This window comes from Diplotaxodon limnothrissa, linkage group LG10, assembly GCF_057381915.1.
Source record: "Diplotaxodon limnothrissa isolate DT_005_m linkage group LG10, D_limnothrissa_male_GT1.1, whole genome shotgun sequence".
Taxonomy (NCBI): domain Eukaryota; kingdom Metazoa; phylum Chordata; class Actinopteri; order Cichliformes; family Cichlidae; genus Diplotaxodon; species Diplotaxodon limnothrissa.
Window position 1 is genome coordinate 25,064,395 of NC_140605.1, and position 17,240 is coordinate 25,081,634.

General features: G+C 40.1%; 1 protein-coding gene across 1 annotated transcript in view; it reads left to right on the forward strand.

Annotated features, from left to right (window-relative positions):
- Window positions 1-17,240, forward strand: part of rapgef6 (Rap guanine nucleotide exchange factor (GEF) 6) — a 136,965-nt gene that overhangs the window by 23,770 nt on the left and 95,955 nt on the right. The window contains exons 2-4 of the mRNA XM_085364654.1: window positions 10,439-10,509; window positions 11,437-11,493; window positions 15,874-15,957. Of these exons, the coding sequence (XP_085220780.1) occupies window positions 10,439-10,509; window positions 11,437-11,493; window positions 15,874-15,957 (212 nt within the window). The remainder of the gene's footprint in view (window positions 1-10,438; window positions 10,510-11,436; window positions 11,494-15,873; window positions 15,958-17,240) is intronic.

Consider the following 17,240-nt stretch of genomic DNA (forward strand, 5'->3'; position numbering starts at 1 on the left):
ATCGTTTGTTTCGTGCTGTTGCAAAATAAACTGTTTACGGCAATATTTTTTTCATCGTTTTGATGGTCACTGTAGCGGCTATATTAATTTCCTAAAGTTCTCTCTTTCTCTTATATTTAATATAACCACACTAAGGACGGACAAGCGCTTGTTTTTATGCATTGTCGTTAGCAACAACGACGGTAAAACCATCACGTGTCCGCTTGTTTATTTTCCACATAAACATTTCACAATAAATCTCAAGATCCTGTTGAGACTTTTCAAAATAAACTGAATCACGTGAAAGAGTATGCAGAGTATTTACCGATGAGAAGCAAAAAAGGAGCCGTCACGTGCTAAAAAAATAAACCTTAGACTCAAATGTTAGAACAGGCTTTTCCCTGCAGCACGCCCTGTTATAAATACTCACAAAGAAAACGGCCGGAAACACTTAAGCTACCCGAGATTCGCAGAATTTACAGAAAATGTTAAATTTTTGTGACTTATATCGTTATCCGACAATAGATGTTTTATATCGGGATGAGATTTTGGTCATATCGCACAGCCCTAGTGGAAAACATTTCTTTCTGTCTTTTTTCTTTTTTTAATGGTGTTTTAAGATGCCTTTGAAATTTTGCTTACCCAAAGGCTAGGTAGGGAATTATAATTTATAATGAACAAAACCAAAAAAAATAAAAAAATTGATCAAGTCGATGCCCCCCCCCCCCAAAATATTTTTTTCCCAAGGTAATATTTCCCAGATCGGAACCCAAGAGGAAGAATCATTAAAAAAGGGACTGTGTAGTGACAGGGTAGAAATGTAAAAATGATCAATACAGCATGAGCAGAATAAAAAAAATAAAAAGAGGGAAAAAACCCCAGTCCTTTTCAGGCGTGGAAGAAACTTCCTCTGACTACTTCATTCATTTCAGCGTTTAAAAAAAAAAAAAAAAAAAAAAAAAAAAAAAGAACTGCAGCTAAGATTATAATAAAGGCTCAGATTTTCCGTTCCTGTGTGTGGCAGCAGTTTTGTGTGTGGCTGTTTGGCTTGGCTGGTAAGTGGAAAAAATGGCAGCTGGTGCTGTGCTTTCTGGGTTAGACTCTCAATCCAACCTCTTGCTTTTCTAGGAGGAGTAAAGAAAGGGAGATGCAGAGTTACAACTTATTGGTGCAGTGCTTGGAAAGTGTCAGAGTGAACTTGCTTTTGCATAAAGTGGTCATGCATTGCTGCACATGTGGCATCCTTACAAGGAGGCACGGAGTGAACCATTCTGCAAAGTGGGATACTTAACCCACCGTGTTCATATCTACTTTGTGCGTTTTGATTTTAGGTCCACAGGTTTTGCTGTTGATTCGACACATAGTGTAACCTCCACTGCCGCCGTCCCCGCTTCCTCCCATCGTACGCCTGTTTCCATAACCCGCTCCGTCAGCAACACCACGGCTGTCGTCACCAGTCTTTTTATGAACCCGAGTCCTCAGTTTTCATAGTGTGGAAACTCTCTCGATCAAGGACTCTCACTGTATTTGTTTTCAGCGCTCACGCTCGCGTTGTGCATTAAGTGATTTACTTCAGATTCGTATGAGTTTTAATTCTGGAGATTCACACTGTGGAGAAAGCTTTAAAAAGAAAAAAAAGGTATTTGACTGTTTTTGTGCCAGCTGTGTCAAGCCCTTCTCTCCGACTGGGCTTTGTTCCTGAAAATAGTTTCTTTTGTTAAGTCGAGGAGAGGCTGAGCCGTGAGCAGAAAGAGGGGATTTGAGATCTAATTGGAGCAAGTGTGCTTGAAACCTCGCACCAATTCTGCCAGTGATAAGGGCGCACCGCACAGTGCAGCCTAGGATTATAGGGGAGCTTCTGCATTGTATGAATCATGATCCATCCTGCCTGGAGTCTGGTATCATAACCACGGGATTACAGTTGACCTTACAGGCACTCAGGTTTAAACCATCAGAGCTTTAGCAACATTAACGCCTTGAGCCTTTAAATTTGTTCTAAGGAGATTGCGCAGCTATGTAAACATTTGTCAACGGATGAGGTTTTGTTAGTTTCTCCGCTTTGGGTGTTTGATTTGATTCCAAGTGTTGATGTTTTATCGAGAATAATCGTGTGTCTTTCTCCAGTACCTTACAATAAGAGCCGTTATAGCTGACATACGTCTGAATCATAACCAGCAGCGTAATTTTTGTATTGTAAAATCAGGGTACTTGAAAAATGAATTGGATCATCTGTTTTTGGTTAAGACACATGAAGTTTTTGGTAAATCCCTAATGTTGGATATTGCTGATCTGCTGAAATGGAACTAGTAGACCTATTTGTCACAAGTTGGCTTTAAGACATAAAAGATTGAAGTTTTGTCTTTACATAACAGACAACTTGGCATCTTAAGGGACTTAGTTTCTAGCACCTTGTCGAAGAAACCCATTTGTTCACATGTCTTTAGTTAAGTCTATAAAAAATGCCAAAGATAACAGTTTGACAGGCATAATGTAGTACTTTTGCACCAACAGGGGGATTCCCCATGCTAAGATAGCCAAAAAGACTTGGCGTGTCTTAGCGTGGTGTCCCTATTTACAAAAAGAATTTTGAAGAAACTCGACAAGTGAAGGACAAAAGAAGCAGTGTTAGGCTTAAAAAAACATCTACAGCAGATGAACAGCATCTGAAAGTCGTGTCCTTTGAAAAGAGGAGGGAAAAAGTGCAGCAAAAACATGACACGGGACCTCTGAGAGGCATTTGGCCTGTGAGTTGATCCATCTACTGTTCACTGAAGCCTCAGAGTCAGTACTAGAGAAAGAGTGGCTGTCAGAAGCCATTCTTTAGGAAGGGAAATGGGGGGAAGCTGAGGTATCCAAATTACACAAGAACAGCACTGACAGTGAATGGGAGCTGCTCTTTTGGTGCAAGTAGGAAATTTCTGACAGTGAACAAAACAATAGGCAATAAATTACTGGACTTATTTCCCATTTTCCTGGCAAAATATAGAGAAATGATGGGTAGCTCAAGGCTTTTGGATTGCACGGTAGCTTACAGGAGAGCACTTGCATGAAACGACCATCTCATGCAGCTCCTGACAATTCTGCTAAGGCTGTCACTGAAATTGAGTACTTCTGTTTGAACACTAGACTTGACCCGTTTCAAGTGTTGAAACATGTAAAAAAATTAAATTAAATTCCACTCCCCACTAACGTCTTTGTGCTCCTAGTTTCTAACTGTTTTGCCTTATCTGGGCGCAGTGTTGACACAGAGTCTTGGGGAGTTCTGTGTAATGTAAATGCTCAGGGCTGGTTTTGAATGCACAAAGTTAGCTAAGCTGTTTGTTCTTGCAGCTTGAATGGAAGCGTTGTATCGTCTACACCATCCTCTCTGTGTCGGTGACAGACGCGACCGGCATACTGTACATTCTGGCGGAGGCGAGGGTGGGCTGGTGGCTGATTGAATCCTTTACAGAGGCAGCCGCTGCTGGGAGCAAAGACCCGCTTCCCCCTGAAAAGTGACATTTAGCGAAAGAATCTTAACCTCAGAAAAATGTTTGGAATAGTTTACTTACCCCCACACGGTCACACCAGCTACTTTGCATGTTATCAGTTTTTTTTTTTCAGCTTTAGGCATATAAAACACGCCTCATCAGGAAATAGTCTGAAGCTTCTTTTTTTTCTTTCCTATATTGCCTGCATTTTCTTTGCCGCGTGGGAGTGAATGCATATAATGGATTCTGTGTTAATGGGCCATCTGTTGATAAGACAGGAGAAACGTGGTGGGTTGGACACCACAGGGCCTCTGCAGAGTCCTGCAACAACTTGCTTTTATATGACTGGCTCCAGTTCTGTCGCAGCTTGTTCATGTGTGAGACATACTTTATTCAGCCGCATGTCAAAATGTTAATTTCACTTATTCTCTACTGCTGTAATGTAATGAAATAATCAAGCAACATCTTCATTAACATCAAACGGCTCTTTTGACATCTGGGAGGATCTAACTAATCCTTCTCAGACTAGTTTCAATCTGGGGAGATGTGCAGTATCTGTTGAACCAAGTCTAGTCAGTGCTGAGGCGTTCTGCCAGAAGGTGGCAGCAGCAGCACTGTAGATGCCTGATTGAAACACGTCTGTGCACACCCTTACACAAGCAGGTCAAGTGCAGAGTGCCGTGCATCAGTGATTAGCTCTGTGGGTCAGCTCTATTTGTCCTATTGTTAGTTTAAAAGTCATACAGCTGCTCATTTCTGCAGCCAGTTGGAGAGCTTGCATCATCAAAGAGTGGATTTTTAGTATCTTTGAAAAACTGCTTCTTAATAAGTGCTTTGAAGGCATGCAAAGTGTCAAATAAAATATGGAAAATGGACTTCCCATTACAGCTGTGCATTAAAATCATTCCTCTGAACCTCTAATACTAATACTAGTGTTTAGTTGGACCTGTTCAGCTGCTTTTAAACACAAATGTTAAATCAGCCAATCACACAAAAGCAACTCGATGCATTTAGACATGTAGACGTGGGCAAGGTGGTCGGTAAATGTAGTGAGACGGTGGAGATTATGGAACATGAATGAATGGGAATATTAGACAACACATGTATAATCATAGCATCGTTTTGATTAAAAAAGTGATTTGAGCCTGTCACGTAATTCAGATGGTGTATAATCCAGAGGAACTCGGATGGTTTCCGTGTTTTCCAGCGTCTTATTTTGACTACGTCAGGCAGGTTTGAATGAAAGACTGCAGTCTCAGCTGGGGATGAGTTAATGGATGTTTCCGCTGAGATGGCGATGTCTTAATCACAGATGGGGTCATCAGGCCACACTGTAGGAGCCTCTAGGGAGGCCAGGACAGAGGTCAGAAGTCACTGATGAGGTTTGCACCGCTGCCCTGTGGTGTCATGTGGGAGGACACGGCAAAAACAGCAAAGCTACAAGCCACGTGGGATATAGCTTTGAGGGTTGCATGTGAAAACCGGTAAGGAAAAGCCAATATTATTAGAACAATCGCTGTGGGCTGAACTTGAATCTTTTCCATATTAAACAAGATTTTTTTTCAAAGGGGCTTTTTTTTTAAATCGTTTTGAATGTTCAATTGAATTTGGTTTTATTACTATGTTCCCAAATCACAGCAGCAGTTGCCTTAAGGTGCTTTAGATTGTAAGGTGAAGGCCCTACAATATTACAGAGAAAATGCCAAAAATCAAACAACACTCGTTGATAAAGCGCTTTGCGACTGAGGGAAGGAAAAACTTAAACAGGAAGAAACCTCTGGCAGAACCAAGCTCAGGGAGGAGCAGCCATCTGCTGCGACCATAGATTTAAAATTGAGCGATTGTTGTTTTTTGTTTTTGTTGTTCAGGCACATCATAGCCTGAGTTCAGAGGAATGCAGTGTATGTGCATACTGAGAGCATGGAGAGAGATTGCCAGTAATCGCATTACTTTTGTGTCTCTGGGAGTCCACAGGCTGAAACTGCAAAGCGGAGATCGCATCCTCAGACATGCGGATGACTTCTATCTGTCTGGGTCTATTGATGACCTGGTTTACACTAATCAATACAATCATGAATGAATCAAGGGCATTTAGTTTCATGGCTGTGAGTATTACTAGTAGTAGTAGAAGACTCAGTGTCCAGTGTAATAAGGCTGTTTGTAAATAAATGCGAGGTGTCCAGATGAGCTTTACAACAGAAAACTAACCCAGCGCATTTATCATTACGGAGTTTCGATGGACTTAACCGAATCTTCCGATGACCCAGGGACTACATTTTGCTGAGCTGTAAGCCTTTGTCTCTGGGATTCTACCAGCATTTAGTAAGACTAAGAAGAAAATCTAACAGCTTCCACAAAGTTTACACATCTTTGAATTTAATTCAGCTTCTTATCTTACCTTGTAAAATCTACCAAACGCTATCCATTATATATAAAAATACTTTTTTGTACTTTTCCCTTCCTTACAGATAAATGGGGGAAAATCCTTTCAGTAGAACTTATGTATAACACTTTAAAAAAATGTTTTGAAGTGGAGGAAGACTTCAAAGAAATCTGCTATCATCTGGGTGGGTTCTTCTGCAATAGCAAAAATATTCCCAAATTAATATGCAGGGCACATTATTATGCATTTAATGGTATTAAGGCGTAACCGAGGAAGTCATTATCAAGCAGGGGTGAGGTGGGTATTGAGGCTTGGCTCGTAGCTAGCGCCTCAGGGCTGTATGTCCTAACATACACACTCCTGCTGTACGTACACACACGCATGCTCAGCAGTAGAGCTGGGCGATAGAACGATAACGATATGTATCGCGATATAACTTTTACTCGATAGAGAAATTAAGCTATCGCGATAGACCTCGCCGCTCTTGTCCTCTTAAAAAAAAAAAAAAAAAAAAAGGTCAGCCGATCCAAATTCAGTAGCGCAGAGCTGAACCAATCACAGCCGCAGCGTCACGTCGCGTGACTTGCTACTTACTGCACAAGTGCCAAGCCGCACGTGTGTTTGTTTGGGAAGCAGCCAGCGCATAATGGAGGAAATGAGTGTGCCGACTAGAAAAATCAACCGAGCGTGACCGAAGAGAAAACCGATGATGGTTCCAATGCCGGAGAGATTGTCGAACGGAAGAGCCATAGAAATTCCGTAGTTTGAAGGTATTTCGGCTATTTCAAGTCTGACAAAAAACAGAGTAGCGTGCACTGTAAATTGTGCCGAAAGCAAGTCTGGAAATACAATAAACTGGTGCATGCGTCACACTGTGCGCCGCGTTATTGTTTCGGTGAAATGAATTTCTACAATACTGTTACTGTTAATTCTACTCTCTGCAGTGTTTAAATGCTTACATATACACACAGTTACTGTCCGTCCACACATACGACTCGGTTCTGCTTCTATGCCCCAGCTTTGTTTACTTTTTCCCACCGAGGCTTCTAGACTTCTGATTGGCCAACATTTCTGCACGGTTAGGAATCTAGCGCCACCTGCTGCTTTGGCATGTTCATAGCAGCGTTTTCCTTCATTTCTGCCTTTATGTGTGGACGGGATTATTTTTTAAAACGAAAAGGGAAAATCTCCGTTTTCAAAAATACCCGTGTACGTGTGGACGTAGCCTCAGTCTCTGACTGGAAGTGCTAATTCATCATTCGGCTTTTGTCAGACTAAAGTAACTGTTAAAACTGTTTGAAAAGCTAAGCTATACAACAAGGAGAGATTGAGAATTTCCTTTTAGTTCTCAGTTTATTTGATATTGACAAAAGTTAGTCAGTTTTGTCTGTTCTTCTGTAAAACAAACTAAGATTTATTTTTAGAATTAATATTTTGTTTCTAAGTGGAATTGACAATTTAGTCTGTTTCATTTGTTCTATTTTGAAACTTAAACGCTTTAGCGGCTGCCTTTTGTGTAGTTTGCAATATTTGCCTTTATTTATCTGAAAAAGTCTCATGTTCCTTAAGTACATCTACCCTGTTGAACTTATTATGGGAAATAAATATTTAAAAACAAGCTGCTGATTATTTCACATTTTACTTGTGAGCAACGGCACATTTAAATCTTACAAATATAGTTATTTGGCTTATATCGTGATAGATATCGTTATCGCCTGAAATGAAAAAAACATATCGTGATATGAAAAAATCTCATATCGCCCAGCTCTACTCAGCAGCATGACAGCAGTGCTTACTGCAGCAGTTTGTTGTGCTCACTAACCCAGTTAACTGTGATTTGAAGTCAATACAGTTCCACTTTCTCACTGCTGTGATCTAGGCTTTTCCATGTCTGCTGTCCGCTCACTGTCTCTCAGTAAATGGAGGTTTCAACTCTCCCTGTAAATGGCTTTCCAGGTCAAGCCCTCTGTCCATCACAATTTTCCTCTCAGACGGAGATAACTGTGTTTCTCCTCAGGGGAGATTGTGAATGCCAGGTTTTGACCCATGAGTATTTTAAGCACAGTTAATCAACCAGTGATAGCCAAACTGGCAAACATGCAACTGGTGGGTCTACTTTTTTTTTTTTTTTTTTTTTTACCAAAATGTAAAATATATATCATATTTAATGGATGGGTGTTGCAGAACTGGGCAACTCTTATCTGAAGGTCATTTGGCTGGAGGATGTATTCTGCCAGGTTCGTCTGTCTGATGTTGCTAAAACCACCCTGAGAGAATTCAACATGATTTGATGACATCATATTATGGATCAAATGTAGGTACCCGATTTAAGCCCTTGGATTGCCCCAGGTTAGGCAGGGGTCTCCTAACAACCTTGAGACATTTCCAGATGTCAGGCATTCACACAGTAAGCAGTAGAGGAAGCAGATTGTATTATATTTATTTCAGACATTACTGGTGACAAGTTATTGAATGGTTTTTACTGCAATAATTCAGAACGTGCATGGGACAAAGCTTGCAGACAGGGATTCACCTGATACAGTTTATCACATAACCTCTCGTCTCAGAACTTCTGCCCCCCCTCTTGTTTCAGCCTTCCTCTGCTGGTCTTTTCCTTTTGTCTGGCTCCCCTTCTCTCCCTCCCTCCCTCCCTCTCTCCTTTTGCTCGCTTTCTCTCTCCTCTTCCATCTCTTTCACCCAGACCTTCCTTCCTTCCTTCCTGTGATAGACCGAGCTAACAACACATCAGCAGTGTTTTGGCCCATCGCATTGAAGCCTCCCCATTCCCCAGTGTTGTTCCGTGCTTCCGCTGGCTCCCACTGCTTGACTCAATTTACCGGCACACACCAGAGACTACAGTATTCTTTCAAAAGAACTATACTCCTTCCGCTTTTGGTCTTTGTCTCTGTTGTGTTGTTACTATGATGATTCAGCACTGTCTGTTAATCTGCTCACAAAACTGTAATGTTCAGTCTGCTCAGATTTACAGTGTCGTCACTATTTGATGTAACATAAACACCTTTCAGTGTTCATTGTGCGATTTTTACATTGTAAAATATCATAATATCTGCACTTATTTTGGAGAGGATTTACTTTAAGATGCATGCATAAAAGTTTTGCTTCACAGAACATCGCTGACTGGAGAGAAAAAAACAGGAGTGAGACAAAACAGTGCATTCGTTTTTTGTTCTCTGTTGACCTGTTAAATTATTACTGTAGATTAGATTGGGGCTTTGAAGCTGTCCCGGTTTTTTTGTGTGTGAGTATCCTCACTGAACTGCAGCTGTGTTTTAGCTTTGCCCTGTTTTTGTGTGGCCTAATGTTTAGTGGAGAAATTTAGAGATGCTTGTACACAAAGTCCTTGTCGAAGCATTCATGCTGCCAGGAATTGTCTTGGTACTGGCGACTACCAATGACTCAGGAGCCATTTGGGATTTAGGCCAACAAGACCAACCAAACGATTGGGATAAAACCTTTTTTTCATTGAATGTCACGTGGACATAAAATCTGCAGTCAAACCTGATAAAATGAGTAAAAAGCTGCCTTTCTTCCACTGTATGTCTTTTGTTAAAGGGGAGTTTTTCCTTCCCACTGTCACCATAGGGGGACCTCTGGTTGTTGGGGTATTATTGTAGGGCCTTTACCTACGCTATATAAATACAATAGAATTGAAAGGAACAGAATTCAACTGAGTGTGGAAATGTTGCTGAAAATAAGCTTTAGGCATTTTCCCCCTGTACTTCTACTTCTACTAATAAAGTTGTACAACATTACAGGTTTATTCAAAGTGTCAGTCCAAACATCATCAACATCTCTGCTCATTTTGCTAACCCACCCGGAGCAGCAAGCAAATTCCATGCTAATTGATGTTTTGGATAAAAGGAAGTCAGGAAGTGCAATAAGTACACTTATGTGCATTTTTTTTTTTACTATTTACAAGCCTGTATGTCTGTCAGAATACAGCTGAAATCTTACTCACCTCTGCCGTTGCATAACTCTTCCATAGATTTCTATTCAGGGTTCTGAATAGAAGTATATCTATATCTATGTGTATCTAACCAGAAAACTGTGTCCTGACCCACAGAAGCTGCTCCTACACACACACACACACACACACACACACACACACACACACACACACACACACACACACACACACTTAATGTTTTGTCAGCTGGTCTGATGGAGTTCTATTTTTAGGCTGTGGTAAGATATATCTGGGTGTCTCAGTGCTGTCATGTGCAAACACAAGTATTACGCCTGTCTGTTTGGTTGCAGAGCGTCAGTTTGACGGACAGCGTTTGGCGTAGTTCAAGTGGCTTCCGTCAAATCACAGCACTAGATGTGATTTACACCATTTATACTCACTCTAAACAATGAGCTAATCTTTTAAAAAGCTTTCGATTCTCAAGCACCGTCCCTGCAGTTTGCAGTTTACACAGACTTGTTCTTTAATACACTGTAAATCGTTTGAAAGTACAGTACAAACTTTTTTGTCACTAGATCGCACGTGCCACGTCATAGTCTGCGGAAATAGTTTTTAACTCTCGTGTATGTGGAAATGTGAGATAATCCTCAGTAATGGTTTCATTTACATCATTTCCAGGACCTGCATACCATCTACTGCCACCTGTACCACATGGATGTTCTCTCACACCTTAGAGAACACCAGCTAAGGTGAGCCACTTCCATTTTACCTCCAAACTTAAATAAATAACATCAAGTTTCACTCAACGCTGACAGGTGAGGAGCCAGTCCCAGTTTCAGAATATAACATTACCTTAATAGTAGGCTTTAGCCCTACGTTTTACGTCAGTTGCATTGAATTGTTAAAACAGGTTTTTACACATTGTTTCTGCAAATGTCTTTTTTTTTTTTTTTTTTCCCCAAGATGGGTTTTCCCCATCCTGGCCACCTTTCATACCAACTTCAAGTCAAGCTTCCTTTACTGATACCAAACAAGCTTAAATGTTTTTCTTGCTAGTTTGATACAGGTTAAGCAGGAAGTGCATTGAAAAGTGATTCTGATTCCTCAACTCCTTAACCTAATTCACGATGGTCCTTTGAAGAGGAAGACATCCACGAACCCACACGATCGGCCCATGTAATTTAAAAGGCTCTAGATCTTTGTTAATTGACAGAAATTGAGCAGTTGATCCTGATAAATGTCTGTTATGCTAAAGTAAAAGAAAATCCCAAACTTTAAGAAAAAAAGATTAAAAATAATTTCATTTCCCTTCTAGGGATTTTAGGTTGACTGTGGTTAAAACCACTTTCTGGGGCAGCTTGTAAGTGTGTGAGTTTCAGGGACATGCAGAGACTCACATAGCCATCTAAGAGACTATCCAGTTTTCAAGATAAGGCATATGTGACTTGAATGTATAAACACCAAGTTTCACTGACCAGGTGCAGAGTTGTGCTTTAGAGAAGCGGGTCACCTTAACATTTTACGCTGGCAGCCAGTAGTAATTGTGCCGGAAATCTGGGAACTTGTTGCTGCCTGAGAAATACGTGTGGATGCAACGATGGATTGGAAGAGCCAGAAAAGTCTAAGCTGAGGTTTTAAATTGAGAAAATGTTTACACCTGTTTCTTTCTCTCTCAGGTCGATGTGCACGTCTGCCAGGTATGAAAAACATGAGGCTAACCACATCCTGTTCTAGTAAGTACATATTCTCGCTCTTATCAGGAAATGCTGTTGTTTACCTCTCCATCTTTGCTCTCACGTGACTATCAAGAGCTATGATCTGCTGAGTTCATGCACTCTTCTATGTGATTGTCTTCTACTGTGTTTCACATTTATAGAATACTTAACATTTACACTTCATGGCTACTCAGAAAAAGGTTTTTCAGTGTAAAGATGCTGGTAGTGGTAGGCAGTGTTTGCACATCTCAGTTTCAAGGTTTTGGTTCAACTGCTGAAAACCACTGGCCTAGAATAACAGTTCCTTTAAACAGGTGCACTGGGGCCCATTAGCACAGCACATAAACATTATATGACGAAAAGCTAAATGCTTCTCCTCCTTTTTTCTAGTTTTTTATTATCCAGATTTAAAACACCAATCGCCGACAGCCTGCCCTCTTTCATTTTTTTTTAAACATTTTTTATTTCCTGTCATGGCGTTGTGTAGAAATAAATACTGCAGTGGTTGAGGCTGATGGTTAATACAACTTGAGCATCATATACAAGGTGGATTTATGGGAAAGCTGGAGAAGTAGGAGGAGAGAAAACAAATGAGATGAACAAGAGGCTCGTGAAAGCAGAGGTAACAGGATGATTAAATGAGGACAGAGTTCACAGCGTAATGAACAGAGGTGATGAGAAGAGGAGGGAGTAGCAAAGAGTAAACAAAAAGCTTTAAGGAGTTATATTAAAATTTGAGGAGTGCATGCCGAGAAGGCAAGAAAACAAGAGGTAAATATGCTAAGAAGGAGGAAGGGATAGCAATGTCAAGAGGGAAGGGAGATGACAAATGAATTGAAGGCAGGAGTGAATGAGTGCAAAGCAGGAGAGGAATGTAGAGGAAGTGTGAAAGATGGAGGGAGGACAGAGACAAATGAAAGGATGAGGGCTAACCTTCACCTGTTATTAATGTATTTTCATGCTCACCGGAATCACATTAAGCACCCTGTGGTTTCATTTAGCACCAAATAAATACACAAAACACTCTCTCTCTGATACACTCCATTGCCTCTCTACCAGAGGCTTGTCGTAAGTGCCTTAACCCAGACCATGTCCAATTAGTCTTCTGTTACTTACACACACACACACACACACACACACACACACACGCGCTAAAAAGGCTGCAGATGAAAGCAATCAAGGTCTCTGCAATGAAGCCGCAATAAAAGTTACTAATGCTACCCTCACCCAACAATGCAAAAATGAATCTCCTGTCTGCTTTTTAAACATAATTATTTTTAGGATACCTGCTTTCTTGTGCCACGCTTAATGAAAATTGATTGAAAAATACCAAAAGCATCAAATGAACAACCTGCGGAGGAATGGATATGATGCAGATGAGATTAGGGCTGCACCAAATGATTCTTTTTGTCCAATTTGCCGATTGTCTCTCGAATTAAATCAACGGGGCCAGAAAATTATTAAAAATGCTCGAGGTTTCTTCAGGGGACAAAACTCAATTTACCATGAAATAAAGCAAACAATATGAACCACTGTTGTTTTCTAAGCTTCTGTGTCACACTCTCTCTTTGTTTTTTTTTTGTACCGCATTGGCCATTCTTGCTTCCTCTGTAGTACAAAGAGATCCGCTCCAGTTACACAAAATGCATCAAATGTACCAGATCTCCCCAAGCTTGTGTTGGGGAAATAGTGAGGCTCATGAAGACTATGAGCTGCACAAATATAAAAAGAAAACGCATAAAAGCAGATCCATAATAATTTTCTGGCCCTGTGCGGATTCAAGTGAAAGTTGAATCCAAGGCTGTTCAGAAAGACTAATGCAACAGTTACAGTAGGGGAAACGGTGGCATGGCCAGAATTATTGCAAACGTGTTCAATTAACTTGCAGTCTTGTTGCTTTTGAAATGGTTGCTTCAGAGACAGGGAGCAGGTCTCTGACAGCCAATCGCTGTCTTCAAAGTGGCTTTGAAGACAACAAGATGGCCCTAAAACTGCAACAAGACCGAGTTATTGTGTTATCAATATAACATTGAATGGAGTCAAGTTGGCAATTGCATGCAGTCTGTTTCTGATAATATGAGAACATGAGAATTGCCTTCTAACCTCATATATATGAATCAGAGCCATAATGATTTGCTGCAGGGTGGGAATTTCACTGCAAAATTGCTTGCCAACCTTGACTTTTGCATATTAATATAAGTAGAATACAATCAGTTGGCAATCAGTTGGCAACCAGTTGCGTCGAGTGTCCAATTGCAAACACACACATTGCAGATGTGCAATTATTATTTTTTTGATACTTTCTTTTTATTGTTTTTCTTTAAACATTATAAAGGGGGGGGGGGGGGGGGGTGTAGTAACAACAAAAAAGAACTTAAAAATAAAAGTAATAAAAAAAAAAAAAAAAAGAAAGAAAAATTATCACTGACTGACCCACAATAGCTACAATGTGTTGGCAGTCTGTCTGCATTTAGAAATTAAGCAGCATTTATTTGCAAACTTCAGCAACCTGTCTGAAACTGATTGTAGCCAGTCAAGTCTGATCACAGTTGTTTGGAGACAAGTTGCCTTCCACCAGGGGATGTGTGTAATCTGCTTAAAACTGAAAGTGATCACACATTGGTTGGTGTTGCTCATATCTAAATTTGCTTGATTCAGACAGAAGCTGACATGATAAGTTTGGCTAATTAATGCTGAAAACCTGACTGCATGCATTTGTACCAAGGTGCTTTACAGTGAACACATGATCCATGCTCTTATTATGTAAACAAATTTTGGGCCACAGAGTAGGACATTTAAAAATTCTTTTATCATTGAGGTTTGTTTGTTTGTTTTTTTCAGTCTAGCCAGCCTGCAATTTTTATCTAACCATTTTTTTTTTGTTAAGCTGAGTTTTCTGTATAAATTACTTTTTTATAGCAGTTTTCTTTTTTGAATATAAACTCCAGCTTATTAATTTTCCATAGTCACCACTTGCAGATGAAAAATGTCTAATTAAAATGTTATAAATAAATATAATCAAAGACATTTGCAGAAATTCTTGTTTTAAATGTATATCGTACATCAGACTGTCGTGTGTTTTATGTTTTTATAATTCTTCACTCAGTGGGGCATCTTTTCATCTGCACTCTTCAAACAGTGCTTTCTCTCTCTCTGTTTTTTTCTACTCTCTTCTTTCATATTCACACCCACAGGCACAGATACTGTGTTTTATCCCCTGACTCCCCTCTTCATCTATGACTGCATCTACGCTTGCTGCTGACACGAGCACCCCGTTATTGCGGAGTTAATTAGTCTTGTGTTTGGCGTTATTGGATATCATATATACAGTGTGCGTGGAACAGCATGGAAAGTCACACAGCACATATTTGAGATGTGTTTATTTTTAGGTGAAATAACTCTATATTGCAGCTTTTGTAAATGGCAGACACGATTGTCAGACTTGCCAGTCCTGATGTTAATGGATTATCTCCATCTCACAGCCATGCCACATTATTATGATTCTATAACACTTGACTTCCTAAGAATACATTGATGCTAATGCACAATTCAGCGTTTAGCATTCAAAGTGCAACTGTGCTTTATATGCTCTCACTCTTGAGTTCTGTAGACAACACTCCTGCAGTTTTCAAAGCCTTGCGGGGGGAAAAGTTCCTCAAGTGTCATGACTTCAAATTTTTTATTTTTAGCCATAAATATACAAGTTGTCTTAGCTCACCCTTTCATAAAAATTAGCAAAACTGTACAAGCTTGTGCAGGACAGCCTTGGTTCTTCACTGTTTAGCCAACATGACTGATGACTTGTCATATGATGTCTACATTAGAATTATTCCCCATTGAAATAGCTTTTATACTTTTTTTTTGAAGAGGCAAATCTCCAAAATTAGAGATCTCAAATTAAAAGTCTACCTCTTTTTTTTTTCAATTTTTTTTTTTAAAGCTTCTCCTTTCTATAGGATACATATGAAGTTTATATTTTTGTCCTACTCTCTATGCTATTTAAATGCTTTCTGTGATGTCTTATAACAACCCCAGTGAAGGCCACAAGCTGAAACAGGTCATTCAAATTCTACAAGTATTGCCGGAGGTTTAAAAACCTTCAGACTTTATGCTCTTCTGGCACAACTCCGTGAAGTACTTCATGTACTGAACGAGCCTCTGCCCTTAACTGAAGAACTTAGAAAACCAAAGTAAAAACCAAAAACTGCCAAGCCCATTTGAAGAGTCCAGGGAAAACCAATCCACTTACCTTCAAAACGCACCAATTTAATTAATTTGTATTCGTGAATGTAACAAAAGCTCTGAAATGATGTTGAAGGTTCACATGGTGTACACGTCAGCCTTCAATACTAAACCATTTCCACTGGGTTTGACACGTGCTCTTTCTCTCTCTTGCAGCCCAGACACCATTGCTACCTGTTGGTACATCCTGCTCTCAGGATCGGTCTTCGTCAAGGAGCACATGTACCTGGCAAGGTGCTGGTATGTATCACTCACAGAAGAGAAAAACAATATGATGGGGTGAGACAAGGTGACGATCAGTCTAGGGGAGATAAGGTGGGATTAGATATTACACATCCGCACTCCATATGACTGCCGCCAAGATGTCTGTATATATGCGCCTCCATCTTTACGCTAGAAAATGGAAATGGCAGAGCTGTGATTTATGAAAAGATGGCGCCTACTGATATGTAAAGGAATCGTTTGTGTATATGTGCACACACAAAGACACATACTTGTATATCGTGCTTGTAATTCTATGTTAAACAACACAGAGCAGATTCCTTTTTCCAAGCCCCCTGCTCATGCAGTTACAGCTCTGTAGATGCTAATATGTTTTTTCTGTTTTATCTGTGGAATGGTTGTTGTGTTGTCGTGCCCGGACACAAGGATTTCTGATTTTCCACTCGGATATCTATCAATATTGTACAGTTCTAAATTGCTGCTCTTTGGCAGGGAGTTGCTCATGTGTGTAACACATATTATAGTAATGTACATCCATAATGGGCATTATGTGAAATCAAATGGGAAAGTGCTGAAAAATCATTTTGAGTCTATTCTGACCTAAGTACAGAGCCAAATATAAGAAAGAAAGCTTGCCGGTAGTCCGTCAGTGAGAGATTAGGTTTTATATCTGGGCGGAGATTCATCAGTAACATTTGTGATTTAATAAGGCCATATCATATAAAAATGTCAAGTCCTCCTCGTCTTTAGAGCAGCCAAACTGCCAAAATAAATTGCAGTTCTTTACACAGAGCCGTTGCACCTGTTTAAACACTGGAACTGATGGTAATAGAAAAAGCTGTGACAGCAGTTGCTGGAGGCCGAGCCTTCGCTCCATGTTTACCTTTCCCTCTGCTGTTATAGTTGGACTGAAACAGAAGCAACACATGCCAGAAATGAAAAGGAGAGGACAGAAATATCTAACCCCTCCAAAAAACCCAAAACAAAACAAAAAAAGTTCAACTTTTGGTTGATTGCTTTATCTCTTAGACTAGGCTAAACATACTCACAATCACAGCACTTAAATGGGATCATACATTCATATGTTTCTTGCACCTCTGGCATCAGTCTGTAGTTTTCCAAGCAATTCCCTGTAGTTTTAATGATTATTTACGATGTGAGAACATTTCAGAGTTGGATGAAAACTGTAAGGATTCCACTCAAAAGCCCATCTTCCATCCTCTGACCATTTCTGCCGTCACCAAAAAAATAAAAAATAAGAAATGGATGTGACAAGTAGGGCTGGGCGATACGGCCTAAAA